Below are 25,112 nucleotides of genomic sequence, written 5' to 3'. Positions count from 1 at the left end.
ATTAGACGCGTATGATAAACAATGATTTGGCGGAGAGATATTTATTTTATTAGCGTAATCCTGATGTTTATAAGATAATTGATGACGATTAATACACACACGATATGATACACATATCAAACTAAACAATAATAATATTTTTTATTTAAAATTTTTTATCATTTATCATTAAAAATGTCTACAATCATCAAAATGTTAATAATATTTGTGTTAGATATAAGCATTTATGAATGTTAACAGTACATGCCCTTTTGCATTTACTAAATGATGTAAGTACTTGGATATTTTTAATAGCTGGTCAAAAACAACAAAAAAAAAAATAACTAGTTCAAAATGTATTTCACAATTTAACGATATACTGTAAGTAAAATTGTATTTATGATATAAATATAAGGTATATTTTATGTTTATATATTTTACAAGTTTTGGAATTATTCGGTGTAATTTAGAACCTTGTCCATGCTAAATGTATATTTTAGATTTTGTATAAATACGAAATTAAGTACTATAAAATATAAATGGCAAGATGCATGCTACTTATGTGTTACAAGAAGTAGTTGTTATAGAATGGTGGCATATAAATCTATGTTGTAGACTTATAGTTATATTTATATTGTTATATTATTTATTTATATTTATTTAGTTATTTGTTTTACTTTTTATTTAAACATTTAACCGCGTATCGTCTTCTAAATATAGGCATTAACGAATTAAAAAGTTAGGGTTAAGTGAACAAATTAAGTTACTTTTAGTTAAGTTATAACACAAGTCAATTATTTTTAAAAGTTACTTTTGACTGGGGTAGTGGGGTAGTTAAAATATCTAATCTCATTATACGCGATTACTAATCGGTTAATTAATTGTATAGTCACGATAAATTTACAAAACTTTTTTCCCTGATTTAAATCACATAGATTTAAAATATATTATTTTGTTTATATATTATATATATTTATCCAATATACTATATTATACACCGTCTAAGCGTTAAATGCACTATTTAAAGATTGAATATTTTTACATTAACTTAATGAGTTAAAAATATCGGTTAACTTGTCCAGTATCTTTGAGGGTTATATTATATTATATTATGAAAAGCGTCCATATAGAATATTTTATAAATGTCAGTGGTGTATTGTAATATCATCATCAAATCCTCGAGAGAAACATAAATATTAATAGTTCCGTTCGATGTGGAAAGCGAGCGAGCGGTGATTTGAATTTGTCAATGTGATTTTAAAAAAACCTGAATAATTGTTACATCGATTCATTATTACTTTATTTTACCAATCATAATATTTTAATAATTACAATTGCTGCTATAAATATTTTTATTAAACGTATAAATTTGATTTACATAGATTGCATATTATTTGTTTTTTAGTATTAATTTGATATGTCATAACATTTATGATTATAAATTAAAATATTATATAGAATTTTAAACCGGAAATAAAACTTCATCAAATTGAACAACGAAAATAGTACACTATTATATATATATAATATATGCAAACGATAATAGCTGCAGGTACACAATTATTACAATATGGTAAGTCGACTATTATAGTTGTAGCGGTCCACGTATAATCAATTATATATGAATGTGCAGTAGCTTGTGGTATAAATAATTTCAGTCTCAAACGATTTCAATATTTTTTAATTCAAAATATTTCTAAGCCCAAAAATATAATTCTGATCTAGACTGGCGCGAAAGTGCTCACTCTAACTTTGGTAAACCATCATGTTTGAAAATGGGCCTATTTCGGATTTTCCTTTACAGTTCCTTTCCTCACTATTCTTGGTCATTCCCTTATGGTAAAGCGATGTTACCCATGGTTCACGCATCCTCGGGTTCATGCGTACGTGCGATGATCTTATTATTTTATGACGAATGATGTATGTCGCATATCCAGAGACGTAACTTTAAAATTTGGGTCCCGAGCGAAATTTTCAATATCCCGCCCCCTTATCTAGGAATTATATAGCGAGGTCCAAGGGAGAAGGTGCTTTTATCTTGCTAAAATTATTTTATACTGCTTCAAAAAATATTATTGCATGTTTTATTAATTCAAATTTTATAATAATTTTGAATTGTTAAATAACAAAATTTAATAGTTAAATAGGGTAATATAAGTTATTAAAAGAAAAACATTATATCACTTTGGGCCCCTTAAGCGTATGGGCCAAGATGTGTCCACATCCTCTGATCACTTTTAGTTACGCCACTGTCCCATACCCAAATTCTATAGATTACAATTACATGGAGTTGCATTTTTCTGGTTAAAATCTTGCATAGTTTCCCGCATCTGATGTATTGCTTTATATAAAATCTCCATATAAAATTATTTTTTAATATTAAAATTATAGGATGTAACTTATATTTTTGTTGACTTATATACATATTTGTGAGTATAGGACATATCAAGCCTACTGTGCAAATGATATAATATAGTATAATACTGATGTACCTTTCTTTTGTTTATTATGCACAAAATGTACTCTAATGTGTAACGCTATATCGCAGTTCTAATGTTATATTGTAGAGGACATAATCAGAACACGTAGCACAGTTATCACTGCAGAGTCTTGGCATTGACGTTTAAAAAAATATGTGCGTGCCTGTGAAAGTCCGAAGATAGCTTCGTATTTTGTTTTCACTTTATAAAGATAAATTACCTACCTTACAATGAATGAGTTATACTTGAAAAATGTATTTATATTACTATAAACTGTATGACTTTCCGATATAGAATAAACACATATAGTAAAGTAAAAGCATAGTTATGATATAGGTGTAAACACTATACATAGGTACAGCGTCATTAATTTTTTAATTTCATAACACTACATAATAGGTCAATGTATCTCGATTTTAACGTGAAACGGAAAATTGTTATTGTTTTTTTTTTTCGATTATTATTATGGTTATCTGTTAGACGTAAACGCAATTGAAGTTATCTTTATCGAAAACCGGGCTAAACACATATGCGCACGCATTGTATGAGTGTGCAATGTACGTAGGTCATGAAAGAAGCATATAGCAACCTACATACCAAGTACGTACCTATGTTTATCAAACATTCGATTGTTTTTATCTGGGACATGATTTATGATTTCATTTGTTTTAGCCATTTAATTATGCACGAGATGAATTGTAAAAACTTATAAAAACTAATTCGTTAACAGTATAAAAAAATTGTATCGAGGTAGTTTAATGTGAAAAGTGTTTTTGTATTTTAATCCAATTACTTGGATGATAAGATTGATGTGATACAATTTTCACAATTATTGTTGACTTTTTAATAATTATTTTATGGGTATAATTATTTTGAACTATATGTCGATGAAGTAATAAATCATTTGCATAATATAATGATATATCCGATGAATATACTAAATGATGAAAATAATAAATTATAAATTATTCAATTGAGTGTACAAAATCTAAAAAGTCTAAATGATACCATAAATTTTGTTCAGTACATTCTTAATTAAAGCTTAATTCTTAATAGAATAAATAATTCAAATATAGTGCTTTAATTAAAAAAAACCACAAAAATTCGACTATTTTTTAAGACATTTTAAGAAAAAAAAAATAGCTACTTATAAATTTATCGGTTATTTTTTATTAATTTTGTATACGATTTGTATCAAGTTATTTTTAGTGTTATAGTTTTTCTGGAATATGGTATTTATTTCCATTTAATTATAATGTAAAATATCATGTCACCACTGTTAACTTATAATTTATAACTAACTGTTAGTGAATCGATTAAATAGTTGATTAACATTTTTAATAAGTAATTTTTATTGTTTTATAGATTATTATATAATAATATATATTATAGCATGATTTTAGATTTTGAGCATAGCGATTAATGTACTGATTTCGCAATGATCTGTAGTTTTTTTTGTCTGTTGTTACTTTTTGAGACAGTAAAAATTCAGTTCGTGTTTAAATACCTGATTATAATTGTTCATATAATTTAGCTTCTTTATTATATAACTCAGAAAATCATATGTTTAATAAAATTTACGTCTGACTACAATTTTTTTTGTTTGAGTTTTTTTTTTTGAAATCACTAATATTGTATTATTAAATCGAATACACAAATAATATATTTGTGTGTACCTATAATTGAATTATAAAATACACATTTTATGATTTTGATAGGCAAATGCTAATAACTCGTGCTTACTGCCTAGATTAGAATTTTATCTTGATATGAGATTCAATAAGTGAACACAAGTTTTAATTATATTTGGATACCTATTTTATTTATTATGGTCAATTATAGATGATATATTGCTGTACAATTTGAGCTTATGAAATATATACGAATTCTAGTGTTTTTCAAGATATACTTAACTGTACTTCTGTCGTCTTATGAAGGTTTTTTTTCCAATTTCATACAAATATATACATCATAAATTAAAATTACGGTTTACATTTTGTCTATAAGTTTAATAGTTTTTTTATCGTATTTATCTAGGTATCTAGGTATTTATCTAAAATTTGTTATTTATTATATCCAACATTATTTTTAAATAGATTTTAACCAAAAGTTTTATCATCTGATGTGAAATATTATGACTCGCGTGGGTTATTGCTTGAGTAATTTTGTACAATTTGGATGTATTTAATACACATTATGCTATGAAATATTTACAATATATCGTATTATAAACTATTCAGGCTATTTAATGTTTTCAGGAGTACGAATAAAAAAAAGTAGGCAAGCGGCTACCGTTCTGCTTAGATGTCAAGTGGGTCACTATTATGGGTGTGTTAAATTTGAATTCAATTATAAATAATTGTTTTCGAAAAACGATTCTGAGCGTAGATGGTTTGTCAGCCTACATCACTAAATATAATTCATAATATGCTTTTTCGTTTTAGTTATTAAAATCATTTATTTTACTTTTAGTATTGTGGTAAGTTGATAAAATGTATAAAACAAAATTGTTTCTATATATTTTTAATATTTTTATACAGATATGAGAATAACTTATGTGGGATCTAGCCGATCTAGGATTGAATGTTCAAGAATTTTGTGGCCTAGCGAATAATTTTTATCAACCTGTATAAAAAAAAAAGTTAAAAATATCTCATGCCTATAAATTATTTAAAAATAGTTTAAATATTAAGAAAATTATATTGTAAATAAAAAATGATAATGTAAATATTCAATGATTAAACATTTCTTGAAAATATCAAGTATCTACGGTTATTCGTTTTTGAGTTGCACAGGTTTGTGGAAAATTGGATTTGCGTGAAAATTCCTGCTTTTCCTTGATTTTTTTTTTCGTTTTTCTCGATTTAAAAAAAAAAAATACTAAGAATTTTAAGATTTGACACCTAAAAGTATCAACTAAATTCAATATTTTACTAGAAGCCATCACTTTTTTAAAAATCATAGCATCTTTACTGTTTCAAAATGTGATTACAGACAGAAAAAAAAAACAATAAAAACACACTATCTAATCAATACATTTATCGTTACTTTCAACATTTAAAATAATTAGAATATTTAAATCATATTTAATAAATACGCAATAATGTTTAATAATAGATGCGTACGTTAAAAATATAAAAAATACTCAGAATTTGTCTAATTTTAAACATTATTTCGTAATAAACAAAAAACAGATCTATACATTTAAGATAAAGTTTTGATTATAATATATATTATTAACTATATTATATATATTGACTCCTATTTGTAAATTATAATATTTATACGTGCCTACTGGCTACTACATATTACATATCTTTTACATGAAACATATACCACACAATGATAAACTACATTATCTTTTTGTTTATTCTAATCAAGTAATGGAATACAATAATAATAAAACGAATATGCTGTTTCTAAGTTCACAGTAAAAAGAAAAACAAATGCATACGTATAACGTATAAGTATAATATTATAGGTACGAGTATTATAAATGTATAATAATAATATAACAATATATAAATATTAATTTTTTTTTGATTTTTTATTCATTGTTTGAAAATATCTATAATGTACTCGTATCACAAAAATTATACATATATAACTTAAATTTTGTTTTTAATTTCTGAAATAAAAGAATGTATAGAATAAGTATTAGTAAAAATGTAAAATATAATAATCTTGATATTTTATCTAAAATCATACGCCTATTAGTTTTACTTCGTAGTTATTTTATATTTTTTTTTTTAGATTCAGTTATTCGTTTCATTGAATGAATGTTTTATTTTAAATTACATAGATCGTAATATACGAAATCTAAAGAAAAATACCACTTGTATTTATATTTATTAATATCTTGAATTTTTTTATGATAATAATGACAAATTTGTGCCCATATTTTTGTAGCACTAATATGATTATCGTTAGATATAATATAAATACAGACAATACAGTATATGAATGATTGTTTATTAATCATTGTCAAGTAACTTCGCCGAAAAAATATTCTAAATGCAATAATATACATAAGATTATTATTTATTAAAAATTAAATTAACAAAATAGTAATAATAAAATCGAATCTACAAACGTACGATAATTTTAATATCCGTGTCGTAATCATTTCCTACATTGCACATGAATACATAACAATGAGTCATAATTTGGTAACCTTTTACACGATGACTATGATTAGGTACTAATAATATTATTATTCATACGTTTTTATAAATTAATATATTGAAACACATTTACTAATTTTGATAAGTTTATAATAAATAAAAAAAAATCTTTTTGTTTCCTATATCTACTTAGAGCGATCTTAAGTGATTCTTTAGTTTTTTTTCTTTTACTTAAGTGTTGTAAGATGTTTTACACATAGATATATATTTTATGACATATTATTTGTATATTTATTATGTTAAAACTATAAACTTGAAAGTAAATTCGCGCCAGAACTTGGATTGCTTAATGAGTTTATTTGTTTATTTTTTTGGCAATACACTCTATTATTTTAATTTACATACCTTTTTAAAGGCTCAAACATTCCAAAGCTTTGGTGAAAAATATCATCACTGAACCCTCGAGACGTAATTCCTTGCGGATAATAGTTCCTTTTAAACTTGATTGACGGCCACTGAAAATCCGGCTGTAGTCCATCAAAAACATATTCATGAAATCCTCTGGCATCCATTTCTGTAAGATGTATAAATATTTATAATAGAACTTTAAATGTCATGTATTTATTTTGTAAAATATATATTTGTGTAATGCATTTAATAATATTAATATTCAAATAATTTAAATGTAGTCCAGTGATTTAATGGTATCCATCCCTTATATATTAACATTTTTTTTTTAAATTTAAAAATATCAATTATTGTCGAAGATGATTTAAAATTAAAGCAATGAGCTAATATAAATATCATATTGATTATTTTTATAAATTGAAATGTATTAACATTTATAATACACTTAGAAACTTTCTCAGAGAATCTTTGAAAAAAATGTATTCTTTGCTGGCTTTCGGAGATAAAATATTTTAACTTTATTAAATTTGAGTGAAAATATATTCATTTAAATGAAAAAGGAAAAAAATATTAAAGAATATATACCATTAAAAAAAAAAACCCGGTAAAAGCTTTTCATTAAGATAGCAATTGAATGAGATGTATTTATACATTTTAAAACAATTACCTATTATTTTTCTAAAAAGATAAGATAATCATTACGTAAAATATTTTGTATAAATATTTCAGTATTAGTCGATATTCTTATAAAGCATTTAAATATATTAGATTTATTAAAGTTCTTTAAAAGATTTTTATTTTTATTTTCATAAATTCCTTAAATTTTATTTATAAACGTTAATTTGATCATCAGATGTTAATACAAGGTACCTTTTATTTAACTGTCAAACTGCCAAAGTGTAAATCTATAATAGTATTTAAAATACAATCTAAAATTAATAAAATGCTTATTTTGTAATGTTGTAGTTATAATAAAACCTATATAATACATATTAAGCAATAAACATATATGTATTATTATATATATAAACTAAATGAACAATGTACGATTTATAAATCGTTATTCAAATAGTATTTAATTGTACTTATAATAAAAATTAATATTATGATACTTTAATACTAATTTCATGTTTTGTTTTTTATAGAATACCATTTGATTGATTATTCTTAGTTCGTAAAACTAGACAGGTTACAGAAACTGAGAACTAGGAGGAACTCATTTCAGTTTGCTTGTATCAAATCAAGGCTATCATTGTTTTTATATCTTCGGAAATGTTTTGAAACATGTATAACACATATTTTAATCATCAAGATGATCAATGGCATTTATTATTATGCGTGATCAAACTATTAACAATTATTCAATATATATATTCGCACCTACCTGGAAAAACGGAAGTGACGAATTGTTTATTTCCTCCTCTGAACACGTATGTTTTCAGCATGTTGTCATTTTGATAGCGAGCCGCTTCTTCGGGTTTTGTGTCCTCCCAGTAACGTCGATTCGTGGTAGAATCCAAAATAGCGGTGACCGTGGCCAAAGACCAGGCCATTAGAAACACTGCGTTCCAATACATTTGGTCTGTATGCGGTAAATACATAAATAAAAATATTTAAGTTTATTTGTATAATATACCTTATAATGTATCAAAGGCTAAATAAGTTGGTTTTGATTCGTATAAACTATCTAAATGTTGTCAATAGCCAGCGAGGATCCAAGAATTTACTAAATTCTTAACTGTTGCCTATTACCTATCTATAATTTAATGTGTAGATAATACTAAAATATAAAACCAAACCTATATATTTAGTCAGTCAAATGACTTTGTGTAAAAAAAATAGTCAATATAGGAATTATTGTTATTATATTATATTTTATCAGACGAGTTTATGAAAAATATTGTTTTTTAGATAATAAATAATAATAGTGAATACGCACACAACCTTTCAGTTATATAAACAATAGCATTAAATGGAAACACTCTGCAGCCAGTGTTCATCTTTCAATGTTACTACAATATTAGTGGTATCTAATATCAATGGCGCAGTCATATACGACTAGTTGCTATACATAATATGAACTCAAGTTTCCGAATGCTTTAATTATAAATATAATGTTATAACTTACATGCTGTAATATAACTGTATTTAATGAAATAAACCCTGTACTATACCATAATAAACGTAATGGAATTTATACCCACATAATATAATGCATATTATTATAATACTATTTTAATGTACCATATCAGAGTCCAAAGTACATAAATACTAATTTGAATAGATGTTAAGGAAAATACATATTTTGAAAACATTCAAATTTTTAATAGAACAAAGCACATATTGATAAAAATATATTCTTTTTAGCTATAAAAAACGTATTTTTTTGCTACATAATACACGTTGACTAATAATAACAATGTTTTGTCGTAAAAAGTTGGCTTAAAGGTAGAATCAGTCATAGATTTTTAAGGATAATGGTTATAAAAAAAACTTGATTCAAATTATTCCAAAAAATATTTTGTAGTGCCTTACTTAAGATAATATATTTTATAGTTAATAATAAGATATTTAAAATGTAAAAATCATTACAGCTTTTTACAGCGAAAAAATTGCTACCATGAATATTTTAAATAATCAAAATACATAAGTAGCTGAAAACATAATGTCAGTTTGACAACTTTTTTATTATACGTATGACAATTAATTATATTAAAATGTAAAATGTGTGTACTATGTATTAACACTTTAACAGTATAATTCACACAACTATAAAACACAAATCAACAACAATATTTTATAAGATTAATCATCCAGTGAAAGTTGATAAGTAACATAAGAATGTTACTATTAAAGAAAAGAGACTAAGAAATGTCTCTAATACTAAGAATATTACAATTATACAATAATACATTTACAGTATTATATGCTGGAATCTTTACCTTGCTTATTAAAATTTGTTGAATACTGATCCAGATACTGAAGTATTTAATCTTAGTGTTTCTATTGTTTTTATTTACATTTTATTCTCACAGTTTGTTTACAAAAAATATCAAACAACTAATAACAATAATATTACAGTGATCTGTGTTGTACTGACATTATTTCAATGTCAAAATCCATAAAACTTGATTCACAACTGCAAAATAAAAATCTATTGAATTCGATAAATATAGTGTATGAATATTTACGTTGATTGTAAATATATTATATACGAAACATGTACAATAGATATTGCATTATACGATTATTTGAGAATACAACTTAGAAGTTTACGCCATAGAATATGGATTCTTCTAGATATTGTTCTCCCGGAAGTTCGACTAATACTATTATAAATACATCACAAGTATAATAATAATAATATATTATACGCATCAGCATAATAATATATGTACAACAATTTTACTCACATTTGTTTGATAATATTATAATAATACCTTAAACTATTTAATATATGCTCGTGTAGAATTGTGTATATTACTTATAAACAGTAATCCACGAGGAATACTGAATAGCAATTGCAGGTTTCGCGTTTGTAGTATTATAGTTTCGTGATTGTAAATTAAAATATTATTTAACCAGATATGTACACGCAACTTATTACATAATTATTATATAATAATATGCCATCTTCAAGTACCTATAAGTTGAAGGGTTCGCAATAAATATGGTATAAAGTAAAAAGAGTTTTCAAAATTTAATTCTCATTTAATTGAAATGTCTTTGTAATGTAAACACAATATTATAAGTTTCAATGTGACGTGACGTAATGGTTATTGGTTTTATTTATGTTATTATTCATTGTATACCTATTTCAATATTTGTGTATTTTACCGCATATCGTGTAATTATTGTATTTGTATACATTTTAGAGAGTAGAATGAAAATAAAAGTTTCTTCATAAATATTTTTCAAATGCATATTATTATTATTATTGTTACAGCGTAGGTACGTGAATATGGCCATGTGGGTATTACTCGTATAATATATATATATGTGTGTGTGTGTATACTGTATATTGTATATGCGCATATTGTAAGTATATAAGTATAAAGTATATGTATTGGGATTTTAGGATTATATGTAGTGTCGTCGAAGTCGTGCCAAGCCGTGACTGTAATTTTTGACAACGAATAAAACTTTTTGTTTGTACAACACATAGGTTTATGGTTAGGTACTTTAAATTCATCAGATGATGACAGTAACACGGATGCGAATGGGTACCTACGTGGTTGGTAAAAATTAATCTTTTGAAACCTGTGTTTTTAGGTTTAACTGTTGTGGGTCTTAAATTGTATATAAATATATTATTTTTTATGTTTCGTTTAATTATTATGGCCAGACTACGTGCAGTTGAAACACATATAAAAAATACCACTGTAATATTATTATAGAAAACAGTGCGTACCCAGGATTTGTTTTCAGGGAGGGGGGCTTAAACATTCATACTTATCTCTATAGAAAAATAGGAAATAATTTAAAAACATATATATATATATATTATATACACATACTATTTAAAATAAAAGATTGCGGGGTGGGCTTAAGCCCCCCCCCTTTGGATTCGGCACTGATAGAAAAGTTTCGCATAATTTACGTTAATCGTTAAATGAGTGTGGGTGTAATAATAATATCAATATCTATTCGTTTTTATTTCGTAGCTTATAAAATAATTATTTGTGTAAAATAATAACTGTTGTATTAGTTATTATATAAATTAGAAGTTCAGAGTTTGGTTTCTTTTGGATATGATTTATACAATTATTTAACTAGAAAATACCTAATTATTGCAGACATTTTAAAAGGATTTTTAAATTAATAATTAAAAAAATGTATTTCACAAAATTCTTCGAATGAGATAAAATGGAATTCTTAATTTTTTCTATCAAATGTACATACACAGATACAGGAAGAGTTTCGGGAGATTATTGATCGTAACCATAAAAAGTTTTACCATAATCTAGATGATAGTAATACATTATACGTATAACTTCATCTCAGAACCCAAAACTAGAATTCAAAATTAAATTACCGAAATCTGAAAATTATTATACGTTTAATTTAGGTTATATATTTTATCAATTTCAACTAAAGTTGTTTTATGTGCACATCACTGCGCATAGGGGTTTTTAAACCATACTTTTACAGTTAATTTAGTAATTTGTTCCTCATGTATAGTTATCATCACTTATCTGATGACATGTCAATGCTTATAAGAAAAACGAATAACCATTAATATCCTTTATACATATATATGTATATATATAAATGATACACATTAGGTTAGTATATTAGTTTTGTTTGTACATGAGCGTGTTATCTTTTACGCGGCTCTAAATACTTCCGTATGTTAATACTGAAAAGTCATTTACGATTTTCCTTCTATTGCATATAAGGTTATACACATGAATACCAAAAAGCGTTATTTATTATTATTTTTTTTTTTTTACTTATTTACCGATCGGCAACCAAGTAAGTGTGTTATGTCGATTTTTTATATTGACAGCGAGTCTCAATTATAAATTAGAAGGTTATAGGTTATATAGTTATTCAGATTTAAGAATTTAATATAATACTTGATACGTACTCTTTTGTTTAAATGCTTCATCATTAAATACAATTAAAATTATTTAATTCCTCATTTTATATAATAACTTTCCAAAGTTGTAAACGTTGACTAAATATAATTTTATATAAAAATGAAACAGTCAGCCTGAGTGTAAATGATACGTAGGAAAAATAATCTTCATTTAATAATAATCAACAACAAACACCTTTTGAATCTAAAGATTTACATTATATAACGTACAAAATAATTTATTTAATTGGTATATAAAGTAAAATTTTATCAGTGTATAATTTATAATTTTTAACAATGACTCGCACAAGTTGTTTCAATTGTCTTTCTTTATATTTTAAAATATTCACACACACACACTCACACGCACACACACACACATAATAGGTAATATTTATAAAGTAAGCCCAGAAAGGCGAACGTCATACATATTTGTATTATTCATGAAGTTGTATGGGTTTTACATTTTTACTATATACGTTATTTTATTATTATAAAAATATATTTTTAAAATACACTGCAATGAGCTTCACTCACATTAAATACTCTAAAAAAAGTTTATAAAAAAACCATAATTCACAACCTTATAAACTCTATTTATGTGTGATAATCAAAACAAATTAGAGTAGTAAAGTGAACATTTTTTTTATATCTCTTTAAATTATAACTACCGAATTATAATAGTGTTATTAAATTGTGTACAATATACATACTAATTACTGTAATTTTATAATATTTAATAATATTGATGGTTTACTTAAGAAACTAATATTTATAAAAATAATTATATCTATAAGAAATTATATTCACATCAAATAACATTTTTTTTTTTTAAATATTTATGCAGATATAGATATTTTTAATACGTGCATATTATTTCTATAAATAATTCAAGTACATAATTTTATTTAGTGTAATTGTATTTTAAATTATTTCATCTTCTGATAAATGGAATATTCAATGTTTATTTTAAGAATTGGATTTTGTGAAAAAAATATACCTCGGTACGTTTACAATTGTGTATAATATACGTCATGTAAATTGTGAAATGTGTGTTATACCTGCTATAAGTTTATCCACATTTATGTATAACACTATAATGGAACGTAGAGTTTATTTTTATATTTTATTATTACAATGAAATCACAAATATCAGTTTATTCAGATAAAAAGAATACATAAAATAATCGTTTAACAATAACATACACACGCATTTATTATATATTCGACAACACGTTTTAAAATAAATAATAATAAGTAAGTAGGTGATAGACGTATACAAAATATACACCTCACTATACCATAATGATTTGTATACAAAAACTTTAAAAAAAAAAAAAAATGAATGGTAATAAGGAAATGTCAGATGTTTTACGTTTTGATAGAGAAGCTTGTTAGAAAAAAAAATAATAGTAGGTACTCATGGCGTAGTCGTATACAATAATATACTGACATTAAAAACATTAAGTGCAAATACATCAGGCATTTTTCTTTCTCGACCCTTTGGATGTGTAGTTTGGACATTTGCATCTCTTTAATAAATTCACAAACAAAAATCATTATTATGCCCATCATCAACTGTTTAAACAAGAATTACCGGAGTTTAATTTGTATAATGTTTTTCAATCGAATTAATCGAACGTTATATTTTAAAACGTAAGAATACTATAATATGGTTAAACCACATAGATACTTTAATATATTTCCAGTGCGAGTTCTAAATTATTTTAATTTGAAGCAATTTTTTTCACTTTGTAAATAGTATTGTAATTATATAAGAATATACACTGTAAAATTATACTTAATTTGGCTTATTTTTCGTTTGTAAAACGATATTTTGTTTACGTATCAAATACTAACTACGAATAGCATTAGAATATTTAAATCGCGAAAACTACAAAATCTGAATTTTAATAAGAGGCTATATGTACATGAAATGTAATTTAATTCGAGGTGGAAAAAAAATCTCTGTTTAGAAAAGGGTCAAATAACTTTAGTGCGACATATGATGAATACATTATAATAAATATTAAATTTAAGCCCATCACAGATAACATATACGTTGAAACAGTTAAGCCTCGTCCTCATATTAAATATTGTGCACACTAAACACGACTATAGGAGAACATCTTAATCATACTTTTTCCCCCAAAATTTGTATGTGATGACGGTCGGTACTGAGAATTAAAAAAATAAAGAAGTTATATATATGTACCTACGTATAATGTTACGCGTAATCGAGTCGATTAAATTGACAGTTAATCGCGTGTACAAGATATTGATGACTTTGAAATTATGTTGAAATTATCTTTAAATTTTTCCACTCCAAAAGTTTAGATAACCATTAACCACATATTGCAGAATACCTACCTATATAATAGTGTATACTGTATATATATATATATATATATTTATATTATACACAAAAGAACGATTCACGTGTTCTGATGTCTTTATATTATTTTTATGGTCTAAAATAACGTTTAAAATGTCGGCAAAAACGCTAACTAACAATACCACGGATATAAAAAAAATAATTAAATAATCTCAAAAAAATATTTATCTGGGACATTGCGTATAGGTTAGGCTAGGTTAGTAGATACGATGGAATAATAAAAATTGCATCCTCGTGGATCAAAGTGAGCTTAATCTTATTTAATAACGTCTCATAAAATGTAATTTTATTGCCGGAAAATGTTTTTTCTATACCTTCATTTTGCTCATGGTTCAGAGTACAAAGGACATTATTTTACAATATCTGTAATTTAATTAGCTACGATAATTATTTTTCGTGGAGTGGTCTAGGGCCTGTGATGGTACTCTACCTCTCATGGGACAATCAAGACGACAAGTGGTAGATAAGTAGATCGAGTACCCTACAGGTATTAAATGTCAAACGACCAGAACACTATTATAATAGGTAATAAAATAGAATATATCCAATTATATTGGTGACAGTATTTCCTTCACAATGAACATTGTAAGTTATTCGTTTTATGTCGACTCGAGGTACGTCTGGAGTATCTATATCCGTTTTAGCCTTATATTACGCTAGTAACACCCTAACTATTATATTACATTAAAATAGGTGTATCTGATTTACATATTAATATTCGTTGTGTTATTTTTTTAAATATTTCGTTAAAGGATAATTGATTATGCGTGATAAACATAATACAACTATAGGATAGGTACCTATGTAATAATAATTTGTAATAGTAAACAGCAAAAAAATGTATGTCTTATAAGTTAGAATATAAATAGATTTATAAAAATAATTTTTGGCATACTTTTTTTTTAAATTTAATAATATAGGTATAAAAATAATACAGTAATTTTGTCTTTGAGCATTAATTGTTGAAATTAAATGTCCTCGATATATTCGGTGTTGAATACAAATGGAATTTGCATTTTTACTTAAAATTCATGAAACATATTATAGAAAGATATATGAGTGAGTATTGAATTCAAAATAAAGAAAAACAGTAATTATATAAAAGACACATTTCGTTAGAATTTTATTAAACATGTATAAAACAATATTAGTTCCTGACTACAAATTGAGTTAAAAGTCTGTACGTCCAATCAAAAATATAAACCTTATAAAGACACTCAGTTAACTTATTTTTACATAAAAAAGTTACAATAAGATGATCATTTTTTTTGTCAACTATAATCTATAAAGAATCTCAAATTATATTTTACTAGATTTGTTGAAAATAAATATATGATATTTTAAAGGGATTTCAAAATTTAATTAATTTAAGGTTTTGTTCTACTTGTATGTTTTAAATATTTAAGATAAGAATTGTATGATAAAATTTAATCAAATACTAAAATATTATAATAAAATTCTTAAATTTAAGTACCTGGTATATTTATTTATCTATTTCGATATTATTATTATTTTTTTATAATTAATTAATAATTATTTACATTTATATGTGTATAAGTTTTATGTTTCACTTATCATGACTATGAGTGTCATTCATGTAGATAACTTTATTGTATTAACAGTGATGTAAATATTTTTGCAATATTAAATGCAATATTAAGCAATTTTTTATGTTATAATGTTTTTTAATTTTAAAAGAGATTAAAACAAAAAAAAAATTAGATTTGCTTAAAAGTACATATAATGTATGTAGTTATTTAATTGAATTATATTCAAACATCAAAATGAAACGATATTAATAGTGTTTAACACATTTGGGTGGAAGACAGTTTTAATCTTAAAGTACAAATTTATAGATTATAAATTATAGTACCATGATGCTACAAACAGATAGAGTTTTTTTTATTTTTATATTAATAGGGATTGCATCCTAGTTTTTTATAGTGGGAAAAATAATTTATTCGAAAAGAAATATGAGCAAAGTAGTGTGTGAATATTTATGTACATTAGTTTACAAGTATAATGTTATCACATAATTAATTTATGTACTTAAGTAAGAAATATATTTTTACGATTTTTTAAATATCTAATCTATAATAAATTAAGAAGATCTATACCTACTCAAGAGTTATTTTATTTTCTTATTTTTGAAAAAAAAAAAAGAAAATACATTTTTATTTTTTTCGATAGTACCTAATTTCAATATTAAGAATATTTATATTATTATTTGATTACATTAAATTACGTATGACAAAATATTATATTTATTTTATTGTGATAAAAAATGTTGTAACTTGTATTCCTTCAATATAAAATATAATTAATGCTTTATTGCTTACTTATAAATATTTATATTCAAAAATGAATAACAACTTATTAATCTACCAGTACTTTTGGAAAGTAAATTATTACCTAGTCTTATTAAACATTTGTAAATTATGTTAAAAATGATCACTAATTTTAAATATAAATAATAGTATTAACTATTAACTAGTTATTATGAGAGTACGAGATATTGTAATATTGTGTTCATTACTAGCTATACTTTTTCTAAATATTAATTAATAACATATTTTATTTGTTTAAAAATATTATTATTATATTTTATTAAACATTTTAATTTGTTATTTCTTAAACTCTCAGTGTAAATTATTCGAATACATTTCACTGTACACCATAAATGAAGAGCTTGCTATAAAAACCACACAATTACAAAAGTCAGTTTTTAAAATGTTGCAGGATGATTAAAAACATTTAAATGATTTGAAAAATTCTTGAAAATTATACTTAATTATAATTTTGAATTCTATTAAGATGCGGAATAAGTATTTGCACTGTTAATTTATCTGTGTTTAATATACATAATGATATAATGAATTTGGCTCGGCATAGATTTATCTATTTTTTTTTCATAAAAAAATTAACTTTATTATTTTAAATTAAATACTACTTGTATGTCATTTTACAAGTTGTTAAATGTATACATATTATTTATATTTACATAATGACAATTACATATTTATAGCAAAATCAGAGGACATGATTTATCTGATTCTTACACAAAATAAAAATCAACGCATATAAGAGGCATATAATCCATTATTTATTAAAACTATAACAATATATATTTGATGAATTAATCTGGTTATTGCATAACTTGTAGGGATTTTAATTTTATTATGTGGAAAGTAAACGTTCAAACAAATTTGTATTGTATGGTTTTCGCAGCATGTCTTTTAGATAATACGTTTTAACCATCGATATTGTTATGGCATTGCCACAGCTTCAGTATTCGAATTGATTGGGACACCCACACATACGTTCTTAACTACATCACATTTTTGGTTTAGGTTAAAATGTTAAATAATATTATGCAATTAGGAACACATTCACTAACAATTAATCTTAATTCAAATGCGATTTAGTGTTAGTTTTTTTTTAACATTGGTAGATTGTAAGTTATACAATATATTGCATACATGTAATACATCAAAGTTAATATTTTATTTTGTTTAATTTCGATTTAAAAATGACTCATAATTTATTCGGTGTATGGTTTCACAATTTTTTCTTCAATAATATAGCTACTATTATGTGGCTATATAAATATTTATATGTGTGTGTGAGAAAATTTATAAAGATTTGGTTACATTATGTCAGTTATTAATGATATTTTTGTATCTTTTTTCAGTACTTAAACTAAAAAATAACATTATGCGTGATAGTTATATTTAAGTATTATTATATTATAAATTCAACTTACTTTAAAGCACCCACTTAAAACATTTAGTGAATATTAATAATGAATTGCTCAGGTTTCTTATGGTAATAATATTATAATTTACAGTTGAATAGAATAATAATTATTGTAACTGCTCGTAGCATCCAATTATGCTACTAGTGAATACTAAACTAAGTCCATTCAGTTGAATCAAATACATTTATGTTATGTAATACATTATGATATAACGAGCTTTATTTTAATTGTTTTTCAACTTATTTAACTAACTTAAACGTTAAAATTTGTTGAGTAATTCAATGGGCTCCGTGGAAATTAGGTACCTACATACGTGACGCTTAGTTATATTTAGTACAGTAAGTTTCCCTTACGCTTAAAAACATTATCTAAAATCCTACTATATTGGTAAAGATTTGTGATTTTCTTAGAAATGCGATACATGAAACTTAATGTTGAAAAAGTATCATAGAAAAATAAGTGAATTTCAAATCATTGTCAAAATAATATGCGTATACCTCTCTTCAGTGGCGATATAAAGTAAAAATAAATGTACATATAATCTATAAATAATTGTTTTATTCCGATCGCTTCAAAAAATACACCCTCGTGGCTTGAATACAATATTTAAAATACGTAATACTTAACAGATAACATAATGTCCCATATAGAAATTAAAAAACGATTTAGAAAACAATAAAATGTAGTTTTTTTATGTAGATTTTTTTTTCTGAGTTGCTTAATAGTTTATCTGATAAATTAAAGGAAATCTGAGGATTTAGTATACCATGTAATAATACGGTGATTTTGTTCGTTTTGTCAATATCTATAATCGTTGGAAAGTTGCCGAGGACCAATTTTAGAACTATTCCGTATCGTTTCATTTTTGTTTTATAGTTATTTGCACCGGTAATAGAATTGGTGGAATTATTTTCCGAAAGAACATAAGTACTAGTATATCAGTTTTAACAAAAAATTCAATAGACAAAATAAGCTTTTTGTGGTAAAAAAAAATATATATTTATTTTTACCTCCGTAAATACACTCAATTTGAACTATACGTAATGCAATATAGAAGATTTCGATAGCATTTTTTTTTCTTAAAAGTTTGCTGTAGTCTTAGATTCATGTACGTGTTGGATTTAGATATTGTAAGTAACACGAGAGCTAGATTTCTGTGTAAGACGTGCACTGTAGTGACTGAAATGAAAAAGACAAAATAATCATGGCTGCGGTGAACATACGCTGTTGGTACACGCGTCGACGTACAGTGTCATATACAATGTCCTATGTTTTGAAAACCATACTAATATTATATTACGCTTTATCCTCGAATTAAATCTATTAAAGTAAATATAAATTTAATGATAACTTGAAAAAAAAACAACTCTTTATGCATATAAAGATTTGTTTAAAATATTATAATATTGTTTTATAAAATAAAAGTTTAAATAATTATAAATTATCAAAAGATTGTGAAAATTAAAAGTAGAAAATATTATATTATCAAACATACATAATGAATTGTTACGTATGTTTGATGTATAATGGCAAATTAATGACTATCGAAATTTTCGATTTTATTTCTACTTAAAAAAATAAAACTCTAAATTTTTAAATCTATTCTAGTATCTTAACAACTCTGCAATCTAAAGTTATTTTTATTTTTTATTTTTACTTTATTTACTAAAAAAACATTTTAAGAACAAAACTGGATCCCTAGGATGTTGGATATTTTGGATTAAAACTTATGATAGGGGTTAGTATAGTTGAATATTTAATCAGAACAATCTTAAATTTTAACTTGTTGTTATCTTTTGAAAAGCAAAATGAGAATAATTATAAAAATAAATAAATAATTTTAATAACCCTTAAGTATAGAAAGATTGGTATACTAAAATATAAAATCATATCAAATAAAGTACCTATTTGATTGAAACTTGCTTGAAAAAAATCTCTTCTGATCTTCAAAAATATTTTTTTAATAGACGGTTTTTTATATTGTAAATAAAGAAGGAAATTTAGTTTTGTTTAATACAAGTTAAGTAAAGATCCCATTTTACACATAAATAAAGTATAGATAAAATTGTCAAATAAATTATCGAAAAAATACCCCTGTTAATAAATTTAACTAAATATTTAAAAGAAATTAAAACCAATAATCAGAATATTATACGTCATACATTTTACAAATTTAGTACATGGTTATTTATAAAAAGTTAAACTATCCTGCAAAATAAAAAAAAGTTATAAATTCTTGTTACGAATAACATGTTTTTCGTTGTACCTATCTATGTAATTGAAAATTCAGGTTTGAATTTTTCCTATTTAAATATCTAATATTATAGTAACCTACATATTTATTGGAAATGAGCATATTAAATTCACTTCTATTTTTCTAATTTCTGATCCTTTTTCTTAATTTTAGAACAAAATTTAAGAATAAGATGTATTTTAAATTCATATACCTCTGATTTGTTACTCGCAATTATAGTGTATGTGCGATTTATGCAGACATTCGAAAGAATAACAGAAACATACGATAATATTATCAGACTTGTGAAGTACTTTTTTTAATTTCAGCTCGATAACGAAATAAGCGTCTTATTTTTGTATATTTATATATTGTAGTAGCGTGTGCACACGTATATACATAATACGTATGTATGTATGTATAAGGCTTATGTGACTGAAAAGTAATTATTACCATTGTTGGAACTTACAACATTTTCAGCTACTAACAGGATCTAGTATTTGTATCTCAGTGTCAATACGAACTATGATTCGCTAATACAATATAAAGATACCAGATATGCAAATTACGCTATGACTACAGCATGCAAAATAAACTATCTCTTAGAAAAATCGTGTTTCAGTGAATTTTGTTCAAGTCGTTTGAATGAAATCTGATTAATAATTTGATTCCATAACGTTATAAAATAGCTATGGAGACAGGGTGGATCATCAGAATAATGTGGTAATATCGATATGCAAACTATCACTGTAACGAACCCAGTCATGGATTATATTTATTTTTTGACAAGGTGACTTTTCTAGAAAAAGTGATCCCTAACACTCTTGATAACTCGATATTGTAGAAACCTATTGATACTATAAAAATTCTACTACCACAAGATTAAACTAAGCCATAATATGTCTACTGTGCGGTAAACAGCACTATATACGAAAGAAAAATTTAATGGACTAATCAAGTATCGGTATTGTTTAAATAAAAAATAACATTATTAAAATTTTCATATTGCTCTCGTTACACATACTAATTGTTTGAATAATAATAATAATAAGATTATAATAAATTATAATCGATTTGTTATTTTTAATAGTGTATTTACTAACAAGTAAACTTTCAAATAAATACACTGGACGTTAATAGATTATACCCTTTTCGGGGATGCAATTTACAAACAAAAAAGTTTACAATATGCAAGTAGCATAAATTCTGCCGCACCTGATAAATAATCGTAGGTGATGGTAATTTATTAAATTGATTTTTTTAGTGATTCTAATGAGTACAATTAGTTGGATTTCTGCGATGGAGGGCAACCAACGATAACGTAACTTTTCAAATAATATCAAATAATATACTAATCGTGTAATTATTATTCAATATGTCTCGTCGCTGGTACCATATCAAAACGATAAATTCCGTACACGGCGTACACACATACGTACCTATGATTCCGCATCGTTGCAGTGCTGCACAACATAATATTATATTGTGTTTGTTTTTGTATAGCAAATAATAGCGTTTGGAGTAGAATATAATCGATTACAGTGCAAACCAAATAAAGACGTACCCATATATGTTCTAGCTGTGAACGTAAACTGTATTTCGATGCACTCATTCGATCGCATTGGATGATAATACCTATATATACAAATATTGTTATTTTTTAAACCAGCTTCGCCAAAATACATATTATTCTTTCTATCTAAATCTAACCTCGTCGATTACATCCGGTACCATCAGAAATCGGTATTTATATTGATAAGAAACAAAATAATACGCGTTTTAAAGACGTATATCATCGGTGTCGCCAAAATTAGTTAATATAATAATATATACATTATTATTTTTAGTGCAATGTGAATGAATTTTGATGATTTTCCTCTGTTGTGGAAACCCTACAGGCGATAAACAATTGTATCTTTTGTTTCGACCTATATGAGAGTGAAAAAAAAAATGTAAATTATTAAGTCCTTGAAAATCGTATAATGCTCGGATGAGATATTGGTGTACAATAGTGGCTTACAAATACGATAATACGATAGACAGAAAAATCAGCCTCCACTTGGTTTTAATTTTATGTACGTTCGCCCACTTGACGGTGTCATTTACTTACGCGCGCAACAAAAGTGGATTAAAAAAAAAAAAAGCAACGTCATAGTGAAAAATGATCGGATTGATTGAAAAAGAAAAAGTATATTATATATAACATCAAATTAAAGAGGACTTTAGCTGACGCCAGTACGTTTGCGATTCGTATAATAAATATGTCATATGCTGCCTACAATATGCTGTACACGACTTTTAATAACTATATAGGTAATCAAGCCGGAGGCATAAATGTGAACGACACCGTACACGTAGTATAATATATATAGAATAAAAACGCAATTAAAAGCTTGTGGAAACATTTTACCTGTACGGCGACCAACCAGACGCCGGGAAAAACTCTTTTCTTAACACGATAATAAATTATATTGGAACAATAAAATCGGTTAAGCGGACTTGTGTCGGATAAATAAAATATATAATATTTAACGACTAAATTGATCGAAGTATTCAAAATCTGCAACGAACAATTTATTTCCGACAAATTCCTAGTGTTTGGCATACTTTCAGATAATAGACGTTTTTTTTTGGGGACATTTCGAAAATTTTTTTTTTTTGGTTTTGGGGACGATTATTGCATATCTAAGACAATATTCTATTTGTGTGCAATATCATTATTTATAAAAATAACGTTATTTTATTTATTTGACGAGTGCAATATTTTGACAATCTGTTTTACAAATAATAAATGTTTTTTTCACCTGTAGTTTTTGCTCTTTAAAATATAGGTAAGTACTACTCTCTGTCTACCCTATGCCTGTTTCAATGTTCCAGCGAAATAACACCGGTAATTATTTGATATTTTCGTTCGTATTTTGGCTATATACTATTAAATAATTAAAGTTTCTTGACATTTTGGGAAGTACTACAGCCCACTAAACCCCCGTGGCTACTAAAACATATTAAACTAAATAGTCAACAATACTAAAAACTACAGAATCATTTTATATATTTTTTAATATTTATTTATTTAATCTCAACCTCTGACGGCAATTTTACAAAGACACTGGTATGCGGTAAAAAGATAACATATATATTATATATAAAAACATTTCGGTACAATAACAATACTTAAGTTATGTAAGAGTAGTGGAGGAACATAAGTAATACAAAGTATTATATATTTTAAAAGAATAACAAAGAGAAAAATAAATATATTATTAAACAAGTAAGTATAAAAACTTTTGCGTGATCCTAAACCAAGATTTTCCCCTTATGTTGTTACTACATCCAGAAGTCTAATAGATTGGTGTCTAAATTTATCAGACACATTGATCTTTGAATCAGATCAATCATTGATTTTCCGACTATTAATTTCGAATATTTAATTAAATAATATTAATTTAAATAATTTTATACCTAATATAATATATTTGTATTAAATCTTATTTTTTTTAAGGGGTGCTGTCATAGTAATAATAATATATAAATATTATTAGGCCTCAAAAAAGTAGATTGAAACACATCCCCATTTTTCCCCCTACACGAATAACGCTACTAAAAATGTTTAATAAATTATAATTTACTAACTTATGAATATATGATAGTTCATCTATATTTAACATTTTTATTTATTTCATTATGGCTTATGGGATAATATTATATTTCTACTTGCATTTTTTTTTATTTCATCAAGTAAATATTTTTATATTTTGACTCGGTAACTATATTTTAATTAGACGTTTCGTTAATTCGGTGTTTCATTACGATTTTATGTTATGCCAGTGTTGTGTTTCAGTAATTATTCTACTTAAAATGTTGTCACATGAAATATTATTAATTGAAACATAATTTTAAAAATTGAGTTTCATTGTGATATTTGAATATGATACTTTAAAATTTGGTACGATTTATTTTAAAAGTAGCACACGTTTTCCTTGTAATTACATATTTTTCAAAATTATTATTTTCTAAACAAATTACGTTGTTGAAAAAAAATATCTTTTTTTACTGGATATTTATAGTTAAAATAAATTCGTCATTTTAGAAACATAACAACCACTTTATTGATACGTTTCCCCTAGAGCCGCCACTGAAACGCCTTTTAATATT

At 24.9% G+C, this 25,112-nt stretch overlaps 1 protein-coding gene across 2 annotated transcripts in view; it reads right to left on the bottom strand.

Annotated features, from left to right (window-relative positions):
• Positions 1-25,112, bottom strand: part of LOC113560588 — a 40,542-nt gene that overhangs the window by 1,365 nt on the left and 14,065 nt on the right. The window contains exons 1-3 of one of the 2 annotated variants that reach the window (XM_026966564.1): positions 9,934-10,072; positions 8,376-8,573; positions 6,989-7,157 (exon numbers count right to left, since the gene is read on the bottom strand). In XM_026966564.1, the coding sequence (XP_026822365.1) occupies positions 6,989-7,157; positions 8,376-8,568 (362 nt within the window). In that variant the 5' untranslated portion in view covers positions 8,569-8,573; positions 9,934-10,072. Of the gene's footprint in view, positions 1-6,988; positions 7,158-8,375; positions 8,574-9,933; positions 10,073-25,112 lie in introns of those variants that run through there. The other variant, XM_026966563.1, reaches the window with a different exon arrangement.

Source organism: Rhopalosiphum maidis, chromosome 1, assembly GCF_003676215.2.
Source record: "Rhopalosiphum maidis isolate BTI-1 chromosome 1, ASM367621v3, whole genome shotgun sequence".
In the NCBI taxonomy this organism is placed as follows: domain Eukaryota; kingdom Metazoa; phylum Arthropoda; class Insecta; order Hemiptera; family Aphididae; genus Rhopalosiphum; species Rhopalosiphum maidis.
This window is presented reverse-complemented; position numbering and strand designations above follow the sequence as displayed.